The 23,785-nt window shown below is 44.1% G+C and overlaps 1 protein-coding gene and 1 long non-coding RNA gene across 50 annotated transcripts in view; both read left to right on the top strand.

The window, feature by feature from the left end:
- SEC16B (SEC16 homolog B, endoplasmic reticulum export factor) overlaps positions 1 to 4,967 on the top strand; it is a 64,448-nt gene extending 59,481 nt beyond the window's left edge. For 26 of the 49 annotated variants that reach the window (XR_014816268.1, XR_014816271.1, XR_014816267.1 and 23 more), the window contains 5 exons: positions 21 to 119; positions 510 to 618; positions 754 to 833; positions 2,767 to 2,865; positions 3,812 to 4,967. Coding sequence is in view for 43 of the 49 variants with exons in the window: in XM_084977669.1 (XP_084833795.1) it covers positions 21 to 119; positions 510 to 618; positions 754 to 833; positions 2,767 to 2,865; positions 3,812 to 3,880 (456 nt within the window). In the remaining 6 variants the exon portion in view is untranslated. Of the gene's footprint in view, positions 1 to 20; positions 120 to 506; positions 619 to 753; positions 834 to 2,766; positions 2,866 to 3,811 lie in introns of all 49 variants that reach the window. The other 23 variants (XR_014816272.1, XM_084977663.1, XM_084977679.1 and 20 more) reach the window with 1 other exon arrangement.
- An 11,328-nt stretch (positions 4,968 to 16,295) lies between these two features.
- LOC106507874 (uncharacterized) overlaps positions 16,296 to 23,785 on the top strand; it is a 40,491-nt gene continuing 33,001 nt past the window's right edge. Inside the window, exons 1-3 of the long non-coding RNA XR_014816849.1 lie at positions 16,296 to 16,394; positions 18,167 to 18,239; positions 21,559 to 21,644. This is a non-coding gene — a long non-coding RNA (uncharacterized LOC106507874). The remainder of the gene's footprint in view (positions 16,395 to 18,166; positions 18,240 to 21,558; positions 21,645 to 23,785) is intronic.

Genomic DNA, 23,785 nt, shown 5'->3' with positions numbered 1-23,785 from the left:
TGCTCCCCCTTCCCTTCCAGAGCTCGGGGTTTGGCTGGTTCAGCTGGTTTCGCTCCAAGCCCACCGGCAACGCATCCCCCTCTGGAGACGAAGACTCGTCTGACAGTCCCGACTCCGAGGTAACCTCGGTGGGAGGGCACGGGAGCTTCCGTGGGCCCTTCTGGGGAAGCGTCCTCAGCCCTGGGAGGCCCCGGAGCTGGCACCTCTACCCTGGTCTGGATGCAGCAGATGCCTTGTGATGGGAGACTGTGGGAAATAAATTGGTCCAGGGAGGGAAAAGGTGAATGATGAAAGGCCCTCCCTAAGAGTCAGGAGGAAGAATTTTAACATCAGAGGGCCAGGAGTAATTTGGATTATTGAGCAGAGGAGTGGCCTGAAAAAATAAAGAGTTTTGGGAGAGAAGCCTAGCATCTGCCTTTGGGGAGGCCGCCACGTGGGCACTGCAGGGGTACAAGCGGTGGCCTGGAGTCCTTAACCATCAGTCCCACCTTCCTTTCTCCACCAAGCAGGAGACCCCCCGGGCATCTTCCCCCACCCAGCCTGTCCTGGGCCTCCCACCGACACCTGCCCCAGAGCCCCAGACTCTGCCGGGCACCAGTGCTTTCTCCAGCGACGAAGGTACTGCCAACCCTGTGTCCTCTGGGCCTCCTGTGGTCCTCTCTGTGCTCCCCAGGGGGATAGGGGGGTGCCTTCTGGGAGAGGTATCTTCTCCATCCTGAGCAGTGCGGATACCTCTGACTCATCGCTTTCTAGGTGGGGGTGAAGTCCGAGGATCAGCATCCAGTGAGGGGACAGCTGAGGGCCCTGGGCATGGAGGCTTGTCAGGGCCTGAGGTGAGCAGCCTGCCATTGGAGCCTGGGCCCCAGCAGGTTCCCGCATGCTCAGTGAACCTTCCTGTGGGCTGGAGGTGCCACCCTGTGAGGGCCTGGCTCATGGGGAGGGTGGCTAGGGCTGCCGTGACAAGATATCAGAGACCGTGCTGTTTGTTTGTTTATTTATTACTCAGTGAATTGTGTTACATTTATAGTTGTACAATGATCATCACAACCCAGTTTTATAGCACGTCCACCCCAAACCCCCAGCGCATCCCCCCGCCCCTCAACCTGTCTCATTTGGAAACTGTAAGTTTTTCAAAGTCTGTGAGACAGTATCTGTTCTGCAAAGAAGTGCCTTGCGTCCTGTTTTTAGATTCCACATGTAAGTGATAACGTGTGGTGATGGTGTCTCACTGACTAACTTCACTTAGCATGGTAATTTCTAGGTCCATCCATGTTGCTGCAAATGCCGTTATTTTCTTCCTTTTAATGGCTGTGTACTATTCTATTGTGTATATGTACTGCATCTTCTTTATCCACTCCTCTGTCGATGGCCATTTAGGTTGTTTCTATGGAGACTGTGCCATTTAAACACCAGAAACTTACTTCCTCACAGTTCAGGAGGGCAGAGATCTGAGATGAAGGTGTTGGTGGGTGGGATTCTCCTGCGGCCTCTCTCCTTGGCTTGTAGATGGCCATTTAGTCCCTGAGTCTTTTTTTTTTTTTTTTTTTTTTTTAGGGTCACACGTGCAGTGTATGTAAATTCCTAGCTAGGGGTCCCGAATTGGAGCTGCAGCTACTGGCCTATACCACAGCCACAGGAACATGGGATCCAAGCTGTATCTGTGACCTACGTGGCAGCTTTTGGTCATGCTGGATCCTTAATCCATTGAGAGGGGCCAGGAATCAAACCCGCATCCTCATGGATACTGTGTTGGGTTCTTAACCTGCTGAGTCACAAAAGGAACTCCTCCCTGAGTCTTTATATGGTCTTTCCTCTGTATGTGTCTCTGTCCAAATTTCCTCTTATAAGAATACCAGGAGTTCCTGTTGTGGCTCAGCAGTAATGAACCTGACTCGTATCCATGAGGATGTGGGTTTGATCCATAGCCTCGCTAAGTAGGTTAAGGATCTGGTGCTGCCGCAAGCTGTGGGGTAGGTCGCAGGCGAAACTTGGATACTGCGTTGCTGTGGCTGTTGTGTAGGCTGGCAGCTGCAGCTCCAATTCAACCCCTAGCCCGGGAACTTCCACATGCTGAGAATGCAACCCTAAAAAAGACAAAACCAAAGGAACAAAACAAAACCCACCCCCCCAAAACAAGAAAACCCCACCAGTCATATTGGGTTAGGGCCCACTCTAATGAGCTCATTTTACCTTAATCACCTCTTTAAAGACCCCATTTCCAAGTCTATACTGACATACTAGCGTTATGATGTCAACATATGCAGTTTGGGGGAGCATGAGTTAGCCCATAACTGCTTCCTTAGGTGGTGTCTAGCCAATGGCCCCTTTTCCTGTCCCAGTTGGAGCCAGAGTTCACCAATATCCTTGGCAAGGGCTGTAATAAACTCTTAATCAATTGTCCACACCAGTATGGATTTCATATCAATTGCTAGGAAAACGTTTTTATTTCTTATGGCCTGGTTACAGCACTCATGCAGGATTCAGGCCTTTCAAAGAGGATGAGGTTACTTTTTATGATGCTATTAATATATTTATTATGGCTCTTCTTCTACATGGGCTCCAGGCGGGCAGCACCCGAGCCTCTGCAATGCCATCCCACACCCTGGGGTTGGCTGTGCCCCCTTGAACCATGCTTGTTTGTTCGCGATTCCCTGAGTTTCACCACATCTGCATCTCTTGACCAAAGCTGACCGTCAAGGAAGCCCTTGACCTTCTGGCATCTGGGAAATGATGCCTAATAGGATTTTCTGTTCTTTTCCATCCCAGGGTGTTCCCTCTGAGCCCTACTTCAGCTCTGGGATTCTGCTCCCTCCACCCTCCATGAATGGGGCTGTTCCTCTCTACAACCCGTCTCAGGTTCCCCAGGTAAGGAGGCCCTGAGGGAGAGGGGTTAGACGCACAGGCTCTGGATGAAGGAGATCCAGGTTTGTAACTTACTTCTAACAACTTACTGTGCATGAGTTCTTGAGCCCTGACTAACTTAAGTCTTGGTTTCTGCATCTGTAAAATGGGGCTAGTGTAACTATCTCACTGGGTAGTCATGCGTATTAAATGGGAGTAGGTATGCGAAGGGCCTGGTGCTCAGAATAGGCTCAGTCAATGTCACTATTGTTCATATTGCTCTTGACCTTTCATAAGTCTTTGTGTGTGTGTGTGTGTGTGTGTGTGTGTGTGTGTGTGTGTGTGTGTGTGTGTGTCTTTTTAGGGCTGCACTGGCGGCATATGGAGGTTCCCAGGCTAGGGGTCCAATCAGAGCTGTTGCTACTGGCCTACGCCAGAGCCACAGCCACGCCAGATTCGAACCACGTCTGCAACCTACACCACAGCTCACGACAATGCTGGATTCTTAACCCACTAAGCAAGGCCAGGAATCAAACCCGAAACCTCATGGTTCCTAGTCAGATTCATTTCCACTGCACCACAGTGGGAACTCCCAACCATTCATAAGTCTTGAGACTCAAGAGAGACAGTTGGTGTCAACGGTATGGTTGCAGTGGTGCTGTGTCCTGGGGGTGAGGGGATCATTGCAAACTTTGGGAGAAGCTAAACTCCCTGCTTCCCTGTGATCTGGGGCAGACTGATCCCTCCGATGCATCATTGGCCTCCCTTCTTTGTAAAATGGAATTTCTTTCTCCTTATTTAAGAGGTGAAGGTGTTGAGTGAAAGGAAATAGTGAGAACTCCATCATAGGAAGCCACGTGCAGCTGAAGGGTTCTAGACTTTCGGGAAGCTCGAGTTCAATCCAGCCAGTCAGCCCTGGGTGGAGTCAGGCTTGGGGCCGTAACTTACTGCCACATGTGTTCTTTTCCAGCTCTCCATGGCTACCAGCTTGAACCGGCCAAATCGCCTAGCTCAGCGCCGCTATCCAACCCAGCCATGACGAGAATCACCACCCACCCCAGGCTGGTCTCCCTGAAGCACAGCTTTTATGTTGCTTTCCTTTCTCAGGCTCCCAGCCCCTCTGTCACATGGGAGCTCCCAAGAGGGTTGTGCTAGTCCATTGCCCGATCACCTCCACGGGGCACAGAGAGGACAGAGGGAGGGGACAGGGTCTCCCAGGATACAGCTCAGTTCCCTCTCTTAAGATTGGCTTTGGAATGATGGTGGAGATGACTTCATTAGACGGAAAAGCTGGTAGAAGAGCAGACTGGAGGTGAGGAGAACGCCACGGCAGCAGCACTTAGGATGTGGCTTCAGATCCTTGGAAAAGTCAGGGCCTAAAAATCCCCCTGCTGGAATCAGCGATGACACCACCGGGTTCAGCAGGAGGAAATTGTTGGAGGAGAGGCACTGGGACCAATAGTCTAGACTAAATTTGACTCCTTCCTCAGCCTTAGTTATGGACCAGTTCATGGCTCTAGTGAGCGAAAGATTTTTATACTGAAAGTGAATCGTTGTTTCCCATCCTCGTTCCCTCTTCGGTGACATTTTGGTAGTTTCCCTCTTGGTTTTAGTTTTCTGCACAATTTTTTTTTTCATGGTTCAGATTAATTATATTTCTCTCCCTTTCTTAGCTGGTCCTATTTTTTCACATTCTGGCATCTGGCTATCAAGTTAGATTGCTGTAGGCATCATATTGTCATGGTAACTGCTGAACCTAATGATGCAGATGGATGGAACATCAGTATAATAAAGGATGGAAAATGTTTCCTAAAAATTCACCCCTTCCATAAGGGAGAAGGCATGAGTGCCTGAGATTTTTAATACCTCCCTTCCTCCTGCAGGCCTTTGCAAATTGACGTTTGGAGGGTCATGGGAGGCAGAGGGAGGAGGGGGACAGCTTGGAAATTTCCATTTCTCCTTTCAAACCCTCCAGTAGGAATGACTCTTGCCGTATGTCAGATTTGCTGAAAATTTGCTCCTCACGAAGAACATTTTTTGTATGTGTAATTGTACAGACAGGTTCTGTACCCTAATGTACTATGGTTCTGATGTTGAGAGCGATTAAACCAGAAAATGTTATAGCAGATGCTTGTCTCTGGCTGATTTTTGCAGAGGGAGAGAGCACACTGAGTGGTCTCTTCCCTGAAGTCTTTCTAATAATGGTTTCATTGTATGGTAAGGTGCTAACAGCTGGAAAAAGCCTTTTGTTACCAAGGATCTAGGGACTTATCCTCTTTTTTTTTTTTTTTTAAACGAATGTCATAACCTTTATTTATATTTTATTTATTTGTTTTCTTTTTAGGGCTGCACCTGCAGCATACGGAAGTTCCCAGGCCAGGGGTCGAATCAGAGGTGTAGCCTCCGGCCTATATCACAGCCATGGCAATGCCGGATCCGAGCTGAGTCTGCGACCTATACCACAGCTCATGGCAGTGCCAGATCCCCGACCCACTGCGTGAGGCCAGGGATCCATCCCGCCTCCTCATGGATACCAGTTGGGTTTGTAACCCGCTGAGTGGTGATGGGAACTCCCGAGGACTGATCCTTTTAACTTCCAAGTCTACTATTACTTTTTCAATTAAAAAAATATGGACAAAAGTTCCGCTGATGCAAATTAGTTACTCTGTTAACTAAAAACTGCATGTTCTATTCTTTAAAAAGTTGGAGTTCCCACTGTGGCACAGTGGTTAAGGATCTGGAGTTGTGTCTGCAGTGTCTTGAGTTGCTTCTGAGGCACAGGTTTGATCCCTGGCCTGGGAACTTCCTTATGCTGTGGGTACAGCCAAAAAAACACCAAAAAAAAAAAAAAAAAACTTTGTTCACCTGTCAGGTTAGATTAGGAAGTGTATGCCTAAGTGTCTTGATCTAGAAGACCTTCAGTGAGTTTCCTTAAAAGACTGCAACCCCATCAGGTTGGTATGCTGACCCCCAATGTCAGTAGTTTGTGAGTTTCATAGGCACCTGGCCCATCTACAGCTCACCTTGTAATCCTGGCAAGATTTTCTAACTGTCCTGTGCTTTAGTTTCCTCATCCATAAAATGAGCATGGTGATTACAATAGCACTTACCACGTAGGGACAGGGCAAGAATTAAACGAGTCAAGCTCTTACAAAAGTATCCAGGATGGGAGTTCCTGTCGTGGCGCAGTGGTTAACGAATCTGACTAGGAACCATGAGGTTGCAGGTTCGATCCTTGGCTTTACTCAGTGGGTTAAGGATCCGGCGTTGCCGTGAACTGAGGTATATAGGTTGCAGACGCGCCTTGGATACCGAGTTGCTGTGGTTCTGGCGTAGGCGGGCGGCTACAGCTCTGATTCAACCCCTAGCCTGGGAACCTCCATATGCTGTGGGAGCGGCCCTAGAAAAGGCAAAAAAGACAAAAAAAAAAAAATCCAGGATGTGCTAAGTGTTATATGTGTGTGTTTTAAAAAATGATTAGTATACAATCTAATAAGTAAAATTGCTTTATCTTGTTGCCTACCAGATTAAACTGCGGATTTTTCATTCTTTTTAAAAAATTTACTTTATTGAAGTAGAGTTGATTTGCAATGTTGTGTTAATTTCGACTTACAGAAAATCGATATATATATGTATAGAAAATAAAATGTGTATACACATATGTACACACACACTATACACATATTCTTTTTTAAATTTTTTCCATTATGATTTATCATAGAATATTGAACATAGTTGGATTTGTTATTTATCCATTCTATATACAATAGTTTGAATCTGCTAATCTCAAACTTTCACTACATCCTTGCCCACCCCGCTTCCACCGTGGCAATCACGTTTGTTCTCTATGTCAGTGAGTCTATTTCTGTTTCTTAGATAAGTTCTTTTGTGACATGTTAGATTCCATGTATAAATGACATATGGTATTTGTCTTTCTCTTTGACTGACTTCACTTAGTATGATAATCTCTTGGTCTATCCGTATTATTGCAGATGGCATTATTTTATTCTTTTTTATGGCTGAGTAGTATTCCATTGTATATATGTACTGCAAGTTTATCCATTCATCTGTTGATGGTCGTTTAGGTTATTTCCATGTCTTGGCTATTATAAGTAGTGCTGCTATGAATATTGGGGTACATGTATCTTTTTGAATTATAGTTTTCTCTGGATGTACCCTAAGAGTGAGATAGCTGGTTCATATCACAACTTTAGTTTTTTAAGGAAATTTCATACTGTTCTCCATAGTGACTGCACCAGTTTACATTCCCACCAACAGTGTAAGAGGGTTCCCTTTTCTCCACACCCTCTCCAGCATTTATTATTTGTAGAACATTTAATGATGGCCATTCTGACTAGTTTGCAGTGGTACCTCATGATAGTTATTATTTGCATTTTTCTAATAATTAGTTATGTTGAGCATCTTTCATGTGCCTGTTGGCCAACTGTATGGGATTTTCCTTCTTTTTTTGTTTTTGTTTTTTGGTTTTTGGTTTTTATTTTGTTTGGCCATGCCCACAGCATACAGAGGTTCCTGGGCCAGGGACTGAACCTGTGCCACAGCAGCAACCCAAGCCACATCAGTGACAATGCTGGATCCTTAACCTGCTGTGGCACCAGGGAACTCCTAGATGTTTCACTCCTGATACAGGTATGTAATGGGAAGAATAATTTAATATTACTTCTCAATAGGTGTTCTTATGACTAAGCCAGTTTCTCTTCCTATATCCCATCTACCATCAATGTTAGGCCATGTGGCTTAGTGCCCCTTGGAACAATGACGTAGGAGAAATCCTACCTCATAAAAAGAAGCACTTTAGAGGGGGAGAGTGAGGACCAAAGAGGAAGGCAAAGACATCAGATACCTGTGTCCTCACTTCCTCCTCCTGTTGGGATTATTCATGGAAAACCAGTGACTATGGCATCAACAAAGCAGGTCCTAAGCTTTGTTACTTCCGAGACAAAGGAATATATGCAGCAGTGGACACATTTTCTAAGGGGGAAAGTCAGTGGGTTTTGTGCACTAGAAAGGGAGGAGGCAGTGGTATTTATGCTATTTCATGACTGAAAACTCGTACTCTGGCAAAGTCGGAATATGTCCATTAATCTGTGCATGGTTGGGTTAAAACAAGTCCCGTTGTTCACTGGTCAGGAAAGAACCCTCAGTTGGGCCCTGTAAGGGTCTGATGAACCAGGGTCACTCAGAGTTCTTCGTTGTTTATCAGCATTTTTAGTGGTGGGGGTGGTGGTGAGGTTGCTGAAGGTCACGACCGTTGACAGCTTCCACGGTTAAAACCACTTGTGGTGAAAAAAAGCAAATGCAGCTGTAAGAAGAAAATACTTTTTTCCCTCCTTTACAAGGTGGACACTTAGGATGTAGAGCAGGTTGTGCTAGAAATAGACTGCTAGGAATGGGAAGCCTGAGAACACTGGGGCGTGTGGCCCCTTTTCTCATCCATTGCTCCAGAGAAGCTGGCTTTGGCTTGGGAGATCTTGGCCTTGGGGGTGACCATGGTCTGAGGCAGAGCCTCCAGCTCCCTCCAGCTTGGCGTACATGGACTTTGGCAGGAAATGATTGCACAGTGTCCCAAAAGGCCTCAAGGGACCAGTTGTGCCCCTGAAGGTGTCAGGTCAGGGCTTGGCCAGACCAGCCACCTGTTAAGAAAAGAGCTGAGCATATCAGCCATTGGCCTTCTTTCCCGTCGCCATAAGCCATTTGCGGGGAGAGGAGAGAAACAGAATTATCTCTCTTTTAAAAAAGGAATTACCAAAAGACAGTGTTTAAAAGGGAAGAGACTGAGATTCTGTTAATTGGCGAGTTTCTTTTTGCCCCCACTCCTCATGGAGTATTTGCTTGGAGGAAGAATAGTTATAGGAAATCAAGAGGCTACATTCTCCTTAAAAAAAAACTGAGTGGTAATGTGCGAATTTGCGATCCTGCTATACACATACAATTTAATATTTATATAGAAACATTTAAACCTAATGTTCAGTAATTTGGAGGAGAATAAACCGTTAAATTCCACTGAAGTGTCTTTATCACATATCAGCATTCCTGCTTTCTGCCTAATCCCCTTACATGGCTATAAAACGGCAAACAAGCCTTGATTCCTCGGTCACCTATACACACCCCTCTTTCAGCCCTAACGCAGGCTTCAGGTTGCTCAGGATCAATGTCTCTGCTAACTTTTTTTCTTACCCTAGAAATCTCCTTTGTCTTTGGTCTCTTCCTCTGAGCCACCAAGAAGAGCGAGAGATGGCATCCACCTCTTCCCTCAAATCAGAGTATTTGCTTCCCTAGAGGGAATATGCAAACCACTCCTGTGCTTGAAAAGAATAATAGGTGTGTTATTTGGGTCTCTCCATGGACGGGGGTTTCTCTGACACTTTTCTGCCAAAAGAGTGGAATGGAGTGCCGTTCCCCCTCTTCTGTTTGCCATCTTAAGCTGGAAATTGCATATGGCCTGATCTGCATGTAATAGGATGTTAGGTACTTACCTGAGGTTGCCTGTAACCTGGCCTCCAACATTGCCTGCTCTCATGAAGCACCATCCGTTCAGATCCTTCAGAAATGGTTTCTTAATGAGATTTGAAGTTATTTTGAGTGAGGATTAAGAGCGTATTAAACCATTTTCATTGCAGTCTCACTCAGTAGCGGAATCTGCTTCCCACACTTTCTTCCGTTTTACATGTATCTCTAGGTAAAATGGTCCTTTGCGGGACCTAGGTCAGCAGTCATATAACTCAAACTTGACTGACCCATGCAGACTGCTTATTTTTAATGTGAGATGTTTCCTGGTCTTTATCTCGGAGCTAATTAAGGACCCCATTTTTTGAGAATCTCAAGAGAGGAGAATTCCATGGCTTCCCTTGAGGTTTCAGCCTAGGGTTTCACACTCTCAAACATGAGGAAGCTATTCCTAGGACTCTATACCCAAATCACTCATATGGCTCTTTAAGACTCTCAGCTGGTCCTCAGCGGAGATGGAAAACAGCTGCTCACCACCACCTGTGCCTGGAACGCTTCCATATTCTGGAAGCCCATGAAATCATGTCTCAGCTCGTGAAATGAAGGCTTACAAAATGGGGTTTTCTTTTTTTTTTCTTTTTTCCCGCTGTACAGCATGGGGATCAAGTTATCCTTACGTGTATACATTTTTCCCCCCACCCTTTGTTCTGTTACAATATGAGTATCTAGACATAGTTCTCAATGCTACTCAGCAGGATTTCCTTGTAAATCTATTCTAAGTTGTATCTGATAACCCCAAGCTCCCGATCCCTCCCACTCCCTCCCTTTCCCGTCGGGCAGCCACAAGTCTATTCTCCAAGTCCATGACTTTCTTTTCTGTGGAGATGTTCATTTGTGCTGGATATTAGATTCCAGTTATAAGTGATATCATATGGTATTTGTCTTTGTCTTTCTGACTCATTTCACTCAGTATTAGAATCTCTAGTTCCATCCATGTTGCTGCAAATGGCATCATGTCATTCTTTTTTATGGCTGAGTAGTATTCCATTGTATATATATACCACCTCTTCCGAATCCAATCATCTGTTGATGGACATTTGGGTTGTTTCCATGTCCTGGCTATTGTGAATAGTGCTGCAATGAACATGTGGGTGCATGTGTCTCTTTTAAGTAGAGTTTTGTCCAGATAGATGCCCAAGAGTGGGATTGCGGGGTCATATGGAAGTTCTATGTATAGATTTCTAAGCTATCTCCAAACTGTTCTCCATAGTGGCTGTACCAGTTTCCATTCCCACCAACAGTGCAGGAGGGTTCCCTTTTCTCCACAGCCCCTCCAGCACTTGTTATTTGTGGACTTATTAATGATGGCCATTCTGACTGGTGTGAGGTGGTATCTCATGGTAGTTTTGATTTGCATTTCTCTTATAATCAGCGATGTTGAGCATTTTTTCATGTGTTTGTTGGCCATCTATATATCTTCTTTGGAGAAATGTCTATTCAGGTCTTTTGCCCATTTTTCCATTGATTGATTGGCTTTTTTGCTGTTGAGTTGTGTAAGTTGCTTATATATTCTAGAGATTAAGCCCTTGTCCATTGCATCATTTGAAACTATTTTCTCCCATTCTGTAAGTTGTCTTTTTGTTTTCTTTTTGGTTTCCTTTGCTGTGCAAAAGCTTTTCGGTTTGATTAGGTCCCATTGGTTTATTTTTGCTCTTACAAAATGGGGTTTTCTTGACTAGAGTGGGAGACTAAACCAGTTAAATGCTTGGAGACTTTTGGTAGCTATGATGACCAGACATTCTGAATTGCAATAGTAATAGCATATTTATGGAGTACCTTGTGTCAGGCACTGGGATATACATTCTATGAAGTATATAGTATTATTGCAGCATTTTATAAGGAATCTGAAAATTCAAGAGAGAGATCAAGCAATTTGTTCAAAGGCACACAGCAAGTAAGGATGGAGCTGGGATTGGAGTCTAGATAGTCTGGTCTTTCAGCCATATTGACCTTGGCCATACATTTATTTATTCACTTATTTATCAAATATTAATGGAATGAAGTGTCAGGCATTGTGCAGCTTTCCCAACAAGATGGTATTCATACTTTAAGTAGTCAGTGAGGAAGACAGACCTATGAAAACAGACATAACTGCCTAACATGAGAACTGTTATACTTAAAAATATATTCGAAGGACTTAGTACCTCTGATATCCCTTAATAATATGGGAGTTTCATCTATTTATATAATTTTGGGGCTAATATGTTCAAGTTGTATTGCCTCTTGTAGGTTAAGATCAAGGTTAAGTTTGTTGCTAGAGTGTAGGATAGCAAATTTAAACTTTTGAGCCAGAGTGTACAGTAGTGTTAAGCTGCGGTGGGTGGGCATGAAGTCTTAAGGAACAGGGTCATGGTGCATTCTGGTCCCAAGGGAGCAGTGGCATCTGAAAGGAACATGATCTGATCTAGACCTGCCCAGCTCCTGCCACAGAATCCCTGCTTGTTGCTTCCTGCTTTTCACAGGATTCTGAGGCGGAGAAGGACTGACTCTTGCAGGGGAGCTCTCCAAAAGGAAGGGTCCAAGCTGGGGAGTGTGTGTGATATTTGCGTGTGTGCAGATACACAGAGGCCATTGAGGGGGGAACCCTTCCCAATGTGTCTCTTTTCACCTACGCTCCACCGATAGACTTATTCCCTCTTCTTCACAGCTATCGTTGGTCTGGAGGACAGCCTCTCCAGTAAGCACCTTCCAAGTGGCTAATGCCATATATTTGTCTAGGGAATTCCATTATCAGAAGAGGCGATGACAGATCCTAGGTCAGTACATCCAAACTTTGGCCTAGAAAGTTTTAGCTAGTTTATTATGCTCTCTCAAACTGGGTTCTTAGAATCATAGACTTTGACTTTTAAAACTGAGTTCTATGAGCTCATTTGGGAATCCAAACGAGAGCCACTATTTCCTTTTCATCCTTCCTGTTCTACAATCATGATTTGGGATCACAAGGAGACTTTCTTGCCCCGGAGTGGAAATAATTGGACCTGGGGGCTGTCAGATGTTATTTCCACTTCTCTGGGCATTTGGATGAAGACCCATGAATTAAGAACAAATCAGAGCCTCACTGTCGTGACTTCTTTATGTAATTTTTCAGCTTCTTTTCCTTGCAGACAACAACAAACCAGCCCCCACCCCCCTAGATGGTGACGGTCATCCTGCTAGCTAATGCACCTCAGAGGGTACCTCGAGTTGGGATCCAGCCGTGCTTGCTTGGTGCAACAGGTATTCAAAGGACAAGCTGCAGATACACTGACATTTGCGAAATCAAATTAGTTTTTAAATGTGCTGGAGTGGCTTGCCATTTGAAGGTAGTTGATGCCAAGTCCCTAAAATAAAATCATTTACAAAGAAAACGATCACTTCCAATCTATCAGTCGCCCTGTAGCAGCGACTTTGCTGTGCTGGGGAACATACTGTAGGGAGAGCCAGGAGAGTGCTTTCCAGGCTCACATTCCCCAGTGGCTAAATTGGTGACTTGAGGTAAGTTCATTGAATTTCTCAGCACCCCCACACTTGTTGGGGAAAAACTTGGATTTGCTCATTGAACAAATGAGCTAGGACCTTCCTTGGGGTAGATAGGTGGAAACAAGCACTCGCTTTCCAAGAGCCCGCAGATGAGATGGGAGATGAAGGGACCAAGTATATCCCAGGGTAGCTATTGCTCCAGGAGCCAGTGATGTGCTGCAAAGGCCCCTGATGCTGCCTACCAGGGAAAGAGGTGATTGGAAGGTTCTGGAAGAGGTAACTTTATTGATGAAAAGATCATGGACCGGAGAGGTTAGTCAATTTTCCTAAATCCCCTTAATTAAAGTTTTGATGTTCAGGCTGATGGTCTTTTCCTTGGACTATGAGAACATAATTGAAAGCATAATGCTTTTTTATTGTTACATTGGGAGAGTGTGTGTAGTAATAAAAACATCAATAATAATAACTAAGATTTTGTGCTAGGTATTCTTTCAAGGGTTTGCATGTGGTTAGTCAATAAATTCTCTTAATATACAATGAAGTGGGTATTTTGAAGAAAGTAAGCACAGAGTTCAAATAACTTGCAGAACACTGCATGGCTAACAATGAAGCCAGGAAAGCATTGTGTTGGGTGCTTCACATCTGCTGTCTTTAATCCTTAAAACAACTCAAAGAGGTGGTTTATTAGCCTCACTTCACAGATGAGAAAAGGAAGGCACAGAGAGTTTAAGTAATTTCCCCTATGCCACACAGTAAGTGGAGGAGCTGGGATTTGAACCTATTCAGTCTGGGCCCAGAGTCTAGACCCTTACCTTCTGTTTACTTAGTTTAAAGTGATTGTATCTGTTCTGCCAACCCAGGCAGGACCACTAAATCTTCTTTTTTTTTTTAAATTTTTTGGCAATATAGTTTATTTATTTATTCATTTTGCTTTTTAGGGCCACACCCGCGGCACATGGAAGTTCCCAGGCTAGGGGTCGAATCGCAGCTACAGCTGCCAGCCTATGCCACAGCCATAGCAACTCAGGATCTGAGCTGTGTCTGCAGTCTACACCACAGCTCATGGCAACATTGGATCCTCAGCCCACTGAGCGAGGCCAGGGATCAAACCTGCAACCTCATGGTTCCTATTCGGACTCATTTCCACTGCGCCATGATGGGAACTCTCAAAATACAGTTGATTTATAACATGTTGATTTCTTCTGTAACGCAAAGTGATTTAGTTATACACATATATTCTTTTTCATATTCTTTTCCATTATGGTTTATTTACAGGATACTGAATACAGTTCCCTGTGCTATACAGTGGGACTTTGTTGTTTAGCCTTCCTATTACTAGTTTGTATCTGCCAATCCCAAAGACTCTCTCCTTCCCATCTCCCACCCACCTCCCACCCACCTCCCCCTTCCTATTACTAGTTTGTATCTGCCAATCCCAAAGACCCTCTCCTTCCCATCTCCCACCCACCTCCCCCTTGGCAGTCACAAGTCTGTTCTCTATGTCTGTGAGTCTGTTTCTGTTTTGCAGATAAGCGCATTTGTGTCATATTTTAGATTCCATGCATAAGTGATGTCATATAGTGTTTCTCTTTCTCTTTCTGACTGCAGGACCACTGAATCTTATTCCCAGGCTTATACTGCTGTCTCAGCTGGGCTGAGTCTCTTTTCCTCTGTTTCCTATAATGGGGAATATTACTCATTAGCTTAAGTGTTTATGCATATGTCTATTTTCTCCCATTAGACTTGTGACTTCTCAGGGACAGGAGCAAGGCAATTTACTCATCTTTAAGCTTCTAGCACCTTGCGCAGTGCCTATGCCTAATGAGAGCTCAGTATTCAAAATAGACGTGAAGGAATAATTTCCCATCATGAAGACTTGAAAACTGTTGGTAAGAAAATATCCATAAATTATTTCTAGCCTAGAGCTTGCCTTGTAGGGTCATCCTATTGTTAGAATTTGATCCATTTTTGTATCTTTAAAAGTTGAGACAAGTCTTGGTATATAGAAAATGCCCCCTCCCCCAAAAAAATCCATGAATGAATGAATGGCTTAGTAAGGGAAATATGGGGCCCACATGAGAATCATTGCCGTGTTGGGGAACCTGTTCATGGGAAAGATGATAGAGATTTTCAGAAGAGGGAGCCCAGGCTCCCTGAAGAGACCCCCAGGCAGGCAGCCTTTGTGGCAGCTAATGGAAGGGGGGTGCCCACTGGAGGTCAAGGCAAGTGATATTCTGCATTGACAGCTCCTCATTTGACCCTCAGTGTCGCTTATTTCTGGCAGAAGCATTTCTTGGTTTTAGAAGGTCCTTCGCCCCTTTGCAATCTGTGTAATTGCTATTGGAATGCTTTGCCTTGGTAGTGGCCTAACTGGGTCACGTTTTATATCAAGGGCTTTAACATTTTTTTTTTTTGGCTCTTTTTAGGGCTACACCCATGGCATATGGAAGTTCCCAGGCCTGGGGTCGAATCAGAGCTGTAGCTGCCGGCCTTCGCCACAACCACAGCAAAGCAGGATCTGGGCCACGTCTGCAACCTACACCATAGCTCATGGCAATGACAGATTCTTAACCCATGAGCAAGGCTGGGGATCAAACCCACGTCCTCATGGATACTAATCAGGTTCGTTACCGCTGAGCCACAAGGGGAACTCCTCCAAGGGCTTTTACTTAATGCTGCATTTGCAGTTCTAAGGCTCCTACTCTTGGCACTGCCAGGAAACATTCTCATTTTCTGGACTTGGGGACGCCCTGACCCAGAGCTCGTTTTTTTTTGTTTTTTTTTTTTTTATTCTTCCATTGCGTGGGGTGGAGATGGGATCCAGGGAGCCAGGTGTGTGTGTGTGTGTGTGTGTGTGTGTGTGTGTGTGTGTGTGTGTCAGGAGAGTCATCTAAATGCCTCTAGAAAGAAAAGCCCATCTCCAAGTTACCCTGCTCCAAGCACTGCTCGGATGGAGATTGCTCAGATAATTGCAGGATCCAAGGCTGTTTGCGTTTAGTTAAATTATATAGTCTTGCTCTCTGTGGGTTTTACAAAAAAGTCACCTTTTTATTATCTGCCTTTTATCAAGCAGAACACGCCCCTAGAGTTACACCCTTCCTCTCCCCACCACGCTACCCCAATAACGAGAAGGAAGCCATCTGCCAAGAAAACAAACACAATATAAAAATTACACAAATACATAATCCCCAACCCAGAAAGGAAGGAGCAGCTGCCACCTGGTACCCAACAGAAAACAGTTTTAATATTTACCCAGAAGAGAAGGTCCCCCAAATGGCTGTAATTCCTCCGTGGGGTGGGGGCGGCTGAGGGGAGGTCACGGATGGGAATCACCTCCACAGGATGAGTCTAAATAGGGACACGGTGGCAATCAATTCAGTGAGCTCATTGTTGCTGTCCCCTGTCACAGGCTGCATTTAGGAGGCACTTGAGGAGGCCATCAATCTGTCACCAGGAAGGGGAGAGGCAGGGGGACAAAGGGAGGTAATTGGAAATCAGCGTCACTGGGGATGTTTCCTCCAGCTGGAAGTGTCGCTAGAGAAATATGGAGCGGAGCCATCCCCAAGGTAAGGTAAATGGGGGCTTTGGCCCCTGGCCTTGGGGAGTGGTGCCCGGGAGAGATGAAAATCTGCTCTGTCGGTAGCATTTCAGACAAGCCTCTTTTCTTACTCCCGATCTGGTCCTCAGTTGGGATAAAATTTTCCTCCTCTTGCCTGAGAAATGCACTTTCTATTGGTTCAGTCAGGGCTTGCACCGATTTCTGCATAACTTGTATCTAATTCCTTGATCGAATGCTCTCCGAGTGAATAGAACTGCAGTTATTAGAAATTGTGTGGTGCATAGAAGTGAGTCAAGCTTCCGTTTTATTGATACATCGGAGTGTTAAAACATCGATGCCAGACGACATGGCAGTTCTTTCTAAGGAAAAGGCAGTTTCCAGGGCTCTGTAAATCACAAGTGTCCTTAAACTGTGGTTGGGGAGACATGATATGGCAAAATGTCTACCAATAAAATGGAGTATTACAGCAAATTACCCAGTTTACACATGCAGGCAAGGCTGCGTTTCTCATGCCATGTTCGAGAGCCAATAAAGCTTGCAAATGTGAGGGGAGCCACTATTTCTGCCTCTGTGCAGCTGTTTATCAGCAGCTTTTAAACACATTTTCACATATTAATGAGGTGGCAGAGCAGTTCCAGAATTAGAACAGTGGGATGTATCATTGTCTGCCTTATCTGAAGAGGTGCCTGCTGTCAGCATTGTTACTGGGCTGTGTACCACGGAAGATGGAGATTTTCGTGGAAGCTGCATGGGCACATGACTCCCTCCTTCCCCATGCCCCCAACCCTCTCCTCTCTGACTGCACCTGCAGGAGCCCTGCCCCTGCTGTTGGCAGGGGGTCTTGTTGCATTTTGCAACTTTGTCTCTTTGTTTCATAATTTTTTCTTTTCTTTTAATTCAAGTGTAATGGACTTACAGTATTATATTAGTTTTGGGTGTTAAACGGTGATTCTGTATTTTTTACATGGTAAAATGGTCTCCACAGTAGGTTTAGTTACTGCCTGTCACTGTACAAAGTTATTCTGATATTCTTTACTCTATTTCTCATACTGTACATTACATGCCTGTGACTCATTTTATAATTGGAAGTCTGCACCTCTTGATCTCCTTCCCCATTTCACTCATCCCCCTCTCCCACCCCCGACTCCAGGCAACCACTGGTTTGTTGTTCTGTGTATCTATGGATCTGTTTCTCTTTTGTTTTCTTTTTAGATTCCACATATAAGTGAGATAATAGGTTATTTATTCTTTGCCTAACTTATTTCGCTTAGCAAAAAGCCCTCTAGCTCCATCCGGTTTCTTGCAAATGGCAAGATGTCATTCCTTTTTTATGGAGGAGTGATATTCCATTATATCTGGCTATCTAATCTCACATCTTCTTTATCCATTCATCTATTGATGGATATGTTAGTTACTTTCATATCTTGGTTATTGTAAATAATGCTACAATGAAACTTGTTTCATGATTTATGTGTCCATAGGGTTTGATAATTCTTTGCTTCTCCATTTTTTAAAATCGTCTTTAGCATTTAGTAGTACAACATAAATGTTGAATGAATGAATGAGGGGGTAGGTTGATGGATGAAAATATTTGTTTCATCAAAGATACCCTTTGCAGGCACAGTCTACGTGTCTCTGTGGCTTCAAGGAGCAAAACAGGTAGGAGGCATGGTTTTCCTTGAATGTGCATAAAAAATGGTAAAATGGCAAGTAAGATCTTTAAACGAAGAACCATCTGAGATCTTACAAAGCATTTAACCCAGAGATTTCCAAACACAGGTCTGCAGCTGGGGCCAGAACATTGCAAAGCCTTTGCCAGTTTGCAATGAGATGAGAAAATATGGATAATGTCGTGAGTATTCCTGGATCCACATGAATTCTCTGCTAGAGTTCTGGGATTAGGCTCTTCCACTTTATGTGGCACTAAAGTGCTCTTTCTTTTACAAAAGGATGAGAATAGAGGATGATAGCATTTAAAAAAATGTCTTTACTTGGCAAAACAAAAAGATCCCAAGTCCCTCACATTTGGGGAGGATAAGGAGGGGAAGTTTAATTAGTCTGTGAAATCTCAAAAGTCTGGAGTCATTGGATTAACTCATCTATGTTTTTTGAAAAAAAAATTTACCTGAAATCACCTGTTGGCTTTAAGTGAGACACTGAGCTGCTTAAAAGAATTAGCTCAGTTCAGCAAATGATAAGCTGCTTCAAGCCCTACACGCACCTCTCTGTCTGGTCTCTTCAGAGCAGGGATCCAGGCTGGACCACCTAAGTCTTGCAGTAGCGCCATCACCAGGCTGTAGGAGATTTCTTAAATCCAGGTCAGTCCCTATAGCAGAAGCACAGAAGCCAACACACTAGTGTCTAATACAGTCTTTTCTGCTGCAGATGTGGTAGCTGTTTGTCTATAGGTAGACCATATGTGCGCTCCGACAACTGTGTAAACACAGAGTGCCTCTCTGAGCTACGAGAATGCTAGTTGGTGTGAAACATGGAGAAAAAAAAAAAAAGACTCTGCACAATCACATCTTTTTTTCTCCAAATTCCCACAGCTCTTACTGTCTGTGCCACACAGCATAGCCCTTGGTTTTTACATTGTCTTCTGGGCTCTGGTTATTATTCACAAGTCTTATCTCCCCTAAAGAATGGGAACACTCTATTTGAATCCTGTTATTAATTGATAAGCTTTTTTTTTTTTTTTTTTTTTTTTTTTTGGTTACACAATCTCTTTTGGAGGCTGTTGGCCTCTCACGGTTCTACATATGTCACAGAGATCAGAGATTCTGTTGACCTGGTTTCCAGCCCCGGCTCTGTGACTGATGGGTGACGTTTGCGATTGAGCGCTGAATTCCCCAGCACCCCCTGTCGCTGCGATGAAATAAAGTACTGACTGCTTCACAGAGAGAAGTGTCATAGGCATTAACTGCCTAATGATGGTAAAACTCTTTGAGAATATAAACGGGAAACATTATCATTATGGTTAGTACTAGTCTTCAGATTTTAAAGTTTTTTCTTCCTCAAAGAGGAGAGGCAGAAAGATTTTCTAAAAAAGAAATAGTGAATAGAAGGCTATAGTTTGTTCTTAATTCATGGCTGACTTTGATCAGAATGGCATAAGCAGTGGGAATGCGGTTGTGAAGTCCTGAAGGTAATTATTTCTACTTCAGGGCATCGAGCCTTCTCTTTCTCCTCCTCCCATCAAGGAAAAGAGAAAGAAAGAAAAAGCTAGGAAAGCTAATGCTCTTAAAAATAAGATTTCCATATGTCAGTTCTAGAAATAGTGTTTCCTAAAAGCCCCTGCTACAAAAGAGGCCAAGCTGGGCAGACAGAACTGGCCTCAACCTTGAACGTCTTGCCATGGAAATATCCAGAAGGAGAAGAGGCTGCAAGGATTTTTTAAAGCCCCTCCACTTTCTTAGAATTTCAAGAGTGAAAGGATTCATGAAGATCCAGTAATCCTTGTCGAGTGTTCTTTCCACTTGTGACAGGCATTGGTGGATCCCCAGTTTTATTAGTTTCCTGTTGCTGCTGTAACATGTGACCCAAACTTAGTGGCTTAGAGAATCACACATTTACTATCTCAGTTATGGAAGACAAAAGTCTGAGAAGAGTCTTATGGAGCTAAAATGTAGGTGCTAGCAGAGCTGGTTCCTGCTGGAAGATCCAGGAGAGACTTTGTTCATTGCCTCTTTCAGCTTCTGGTGGCTGCCCATATTCCTTGGCTTGTGGCCACATCACTGTAGTCTCTGCTTCCATTATCACATGGCTTTCTCCTCCTCTCTGTCAAATCCCCCTCTTTGTCCTTCTGATAAGGAGTCTGTTGATTACATTGAATCCACCTGAATAACCTAGGATAATCTTCCCATCTCAAAATTCAGGTCAAAGGAATAGCAAGTATAAAGGTCCTGAGGTAGAGATGCTTGGTGTGTGAGTAATAGCTATGAGATCAGCCTGCTGGGGGTAATGCAGGGGGAGGGAATAGGAGGAGAGTAGCTCACCGAGGTAGGGCCAGATCATATAGGATGTAGAGGCCAAGGTCAAGACTTGGGCCTTTACTCCAATTGAAGGGGAAACTACTGATGGGTTTTTAGCAGTGAAATGGCTGACATGATCTGACTTACATTTTTTAAGGATCATTCTGGCTTCTAGGTAGAGATGAGACTGGGTGGGAGATAGGAAATTCTTGCCATAATCTAGGCAAAAGGTCATGGTGGTTGGATCAAGGTGGTGGGAAGTGGTAGAATTCTGGATATATTTCCAAGGTCTAGCTATTGGAATCTTCTGATGGATTGGCTGTGGGGTGTGGGAGAAAGACAAGAGTAAACAATGGCTCCTAGGTTTTTGGTTTTAGCAGCAGGAAAATGGGGAAAACAGCAAGAAGAGCAGATGTGGGGAGAAGATGGAGAGTATGGTTTGGATATGTTAGGATTTGAGATGTGTATGGGAATTGCAAGTGGAGATGTGCCAAGCTGTGCAGCTGGATTTGCTAGTCTAGTGTTCAAGGGAGAGGTTTGGGAAGTTTTCAGAAAATACTCAAAACCTATAATGTCTGCTTACTTGTTCAAGGACAAAGCCAAGCCCTTTATTATGACATTTAAGGTTTTCTATGGGTTGCCTTCAATCTCCTCTTTCATGGAGCTCCTACATCTAAGGCTTCAATCACTGACATTTTTCAAACCCCTTGCCCTTTCATGCTTCATTGTCTGTACTTGTGTGGTTCCCTCACTCTAGAATATGTATTGGTCCCTTGCCCTCAAGATCCTGTCCATCCTTCAAGTCCTGTGAGCCTCTTCTGGTTGCCATCATTTCCTCCTCTCTGCTGCCAGTAGACAGATGGTGTGTTCTCCACTCCCTTGTATCTGAATATTTGTGTTTTTGTCTGTATCTCTACGAGATTGTAAGTTCCTTGAGGAATAGGGAAGGACCATAGTTCATCAAGTCTTATATCACCAGAATGTCTCCAAGATGGACATAGACATGGATGGGATCCTGAAAGACAGAATCCTCAACCCGTCAGTTTAGCCCTACTGGTTTTGAGGTAGAAATGCATGGGGAACATGGCCAGGTAATAGTACACTATTGATTACAACAAGGTGTTGGCCAAACCCCCATGTGAAATCCATAGCGTGGTGAGCTGGCTTCATTTGTGTGAATCACAGTTTCTTTGCTTACAGAAATGCTCAGGGACTCGACTAAAAACTGGCTTCCTTGATCTTTTTCTCTGAGGCCCACAACCAAGCCTTGACCACACTGTGTGGAGGTAAGAGGGCAAGGAAAATTGAGTATAATAGAGAGATGGTCCAGGGAAATACAGCCTGGAGCAGACGCTGGCCTAAGTTAATCCCTGAGGCACTGGGAGACGGGGGTGGTAGAAAGTCAAAGGCTTAATTTATCCTACTAACAAAATATAAGGACATGATCTATAAATAAAATCAGGGACTAAATGAGAAGGGGAAAGAACAGGAAGGCATGAAAGAGCATTTGACTTGCTTATTGCACAGAATCTCCCACCTTGCCTTATGGTCCCAGCACTCTAAGCAATGTCCCACTGTAGCACACCCTCTCCTTGGCAGTGAAGTGCAGTGAGGAGAGCTTGATCCCACCACCAGGGGGAGCCTGCCCCTACATCTAGCCCTGATATTCACCTAACACATGCTGAATAAGGGCTCACTGGATTTGCTGAACTGGATAAATCCCCAGGAATGCACATATGTTCCCAATGGAAAGACTTAGGGGTTACTGTGTGCCAATGGGAGCAAGTGAGATAAAAATCTAAGATTCTCCTGGGATCCTCATTTAAGACATAGTACGTGTAGTGTGTAAGAGTGAGGGCTCTGGAACTGAGTGACCTTGGACAAGTTAACCTTCCAGGACCAAGAAATGGTCATCCTTATCCATAAAGTGGTGTGATGATAGAGCTCACCTCATAGAATTTTTTTTGCAGTGACTAAATGAGTTAACACTTGCAAACACTTGTAACTGTGCTGATCACATAGTGAATGTTGGGTATATCTAGCTATTTTATAAGGGTGGGTTAGTTATAGAATGGCAGAGAGTCATATGTCAGAGGATGTCTCTAGGTCTTTGTTCTAAGAAGGTTTAAAATTTCTGAGGAAGAAAATCTAGATTTTACCACTGACAGTCTCTCTTACCTGAATATTTTACCTGAACATGCAGCCCTTATTCTGGCAGCAAAAATGACTCTTCTTATCTAGAGGGATAATCTTCTTGGAGCTGGTTATGGGGCTATTATTTAGACAGCTGCATTTTGGCGTGATCCCAAGTGAAATGTTTGAGCTGGCTCTTCCCTCAGGCTCAGAAGTCACCTGGTTAACGTGAACTTCAATGGTCCTGGGATGCTCAGCTGGAATCTCTGGCATGTGTCATATCAAGCAGGTGGTCTGGGAGTAAAGGGACTGTAATTGGCAACAGTGATTGTTGGAAGGTTACCAAGGCCCAAGAACATTCTCATCAGCTGTGTGTGTGTGTGTGTGTGTGTGTGTGTGTGTGGTCTCTCTAGATGAGTAAAGGTGTCTTTTTTTTTTTTTTTTTTGGTCTTTTTGTCGATTTAAGGGCCGCACCCATGGCATATGGAGGTTCCCAGGCTAGGGGTCTAATTGGAGCTGTAGCCACTGGCCCACACCAGAGCCACAGCAATGCAGGATCCGAGCTGTGTTTGTGACCTACACCACAGCTCAGGGCAATGCTGGATCCTTAACCCACTGAGCTAGGCCAGGGATTGAACCCGCAGCCTCATAGTTCTAGTTGGATTTGTTAACCACTGAGCCATGATGGGAACTCCTAAAAAATGTCTTAATAGGAATCTTTGAAGCAGTATTTTTTTTTTATCAACTCTCCTGGCTTTCATTGTTCATAAATTCAATTTTGTCTTGGTCATTAGGGGATCTTTTTCATTACAGCCTTCTCCTCTTTTCTCTCTGCCATTACTGTTTGACCAGTTAGAAATGTGACCTGGGAATCCTACATGCTTCTCTGATGGTGTCCTTCTCACTTTTTTATTTATCTTTTTATACCTCATTTCCCCCATTTCTATGAGGATCATCTTTAAGCCATTAAAACCGTTCATGATAAGAGGATCTGGCAGGAGCAGAGGAACTCTTGGGTAAATAAAGATTTTGTTTTGCTCTCTGATTAATTCAAACCTCCCCTCTCCCCATATTCCAGTGTCAATAACTCCCATCACTTTCTGAATTCCAAGAGGAGGATTTACTTTTGAAATCAGAAAAAAAATCAATGCTGGAAAGCTTCTCTTTTTGAACCCTATTTAGGTAGATCCGTTATAATCTTTTATTTCCCATGAGAGATCTTACGAATATTCATTCGACAAATATTTACTAAGTGTCTCTTGGGGCAAGACCTAGTTCTAGTGCTGAAAGGGAA

The sequence above is a fragment of the Sus scrofa genome, chromosome 9 (assembly GCF_054392235.1).
Source record: "Sus scrofa isolate SSC_HxYL_T2T_F1_AM1 chromosome 9, Sscrofa_HxYL_maternal_Yorkshire_Landrace_v2.0, whole genome shotgun sequence".
NCBI classification, from domain to species: Eukaryota; Metazoa; Chordata; class Mammalia; order Artiodactyla; family Suidae; genus Sus; species Sus scrofa.
Note: the sequence above shows the minus strand (reverse complement) of the source record. Positions and strands in the feature narration are given on the sequence as shown.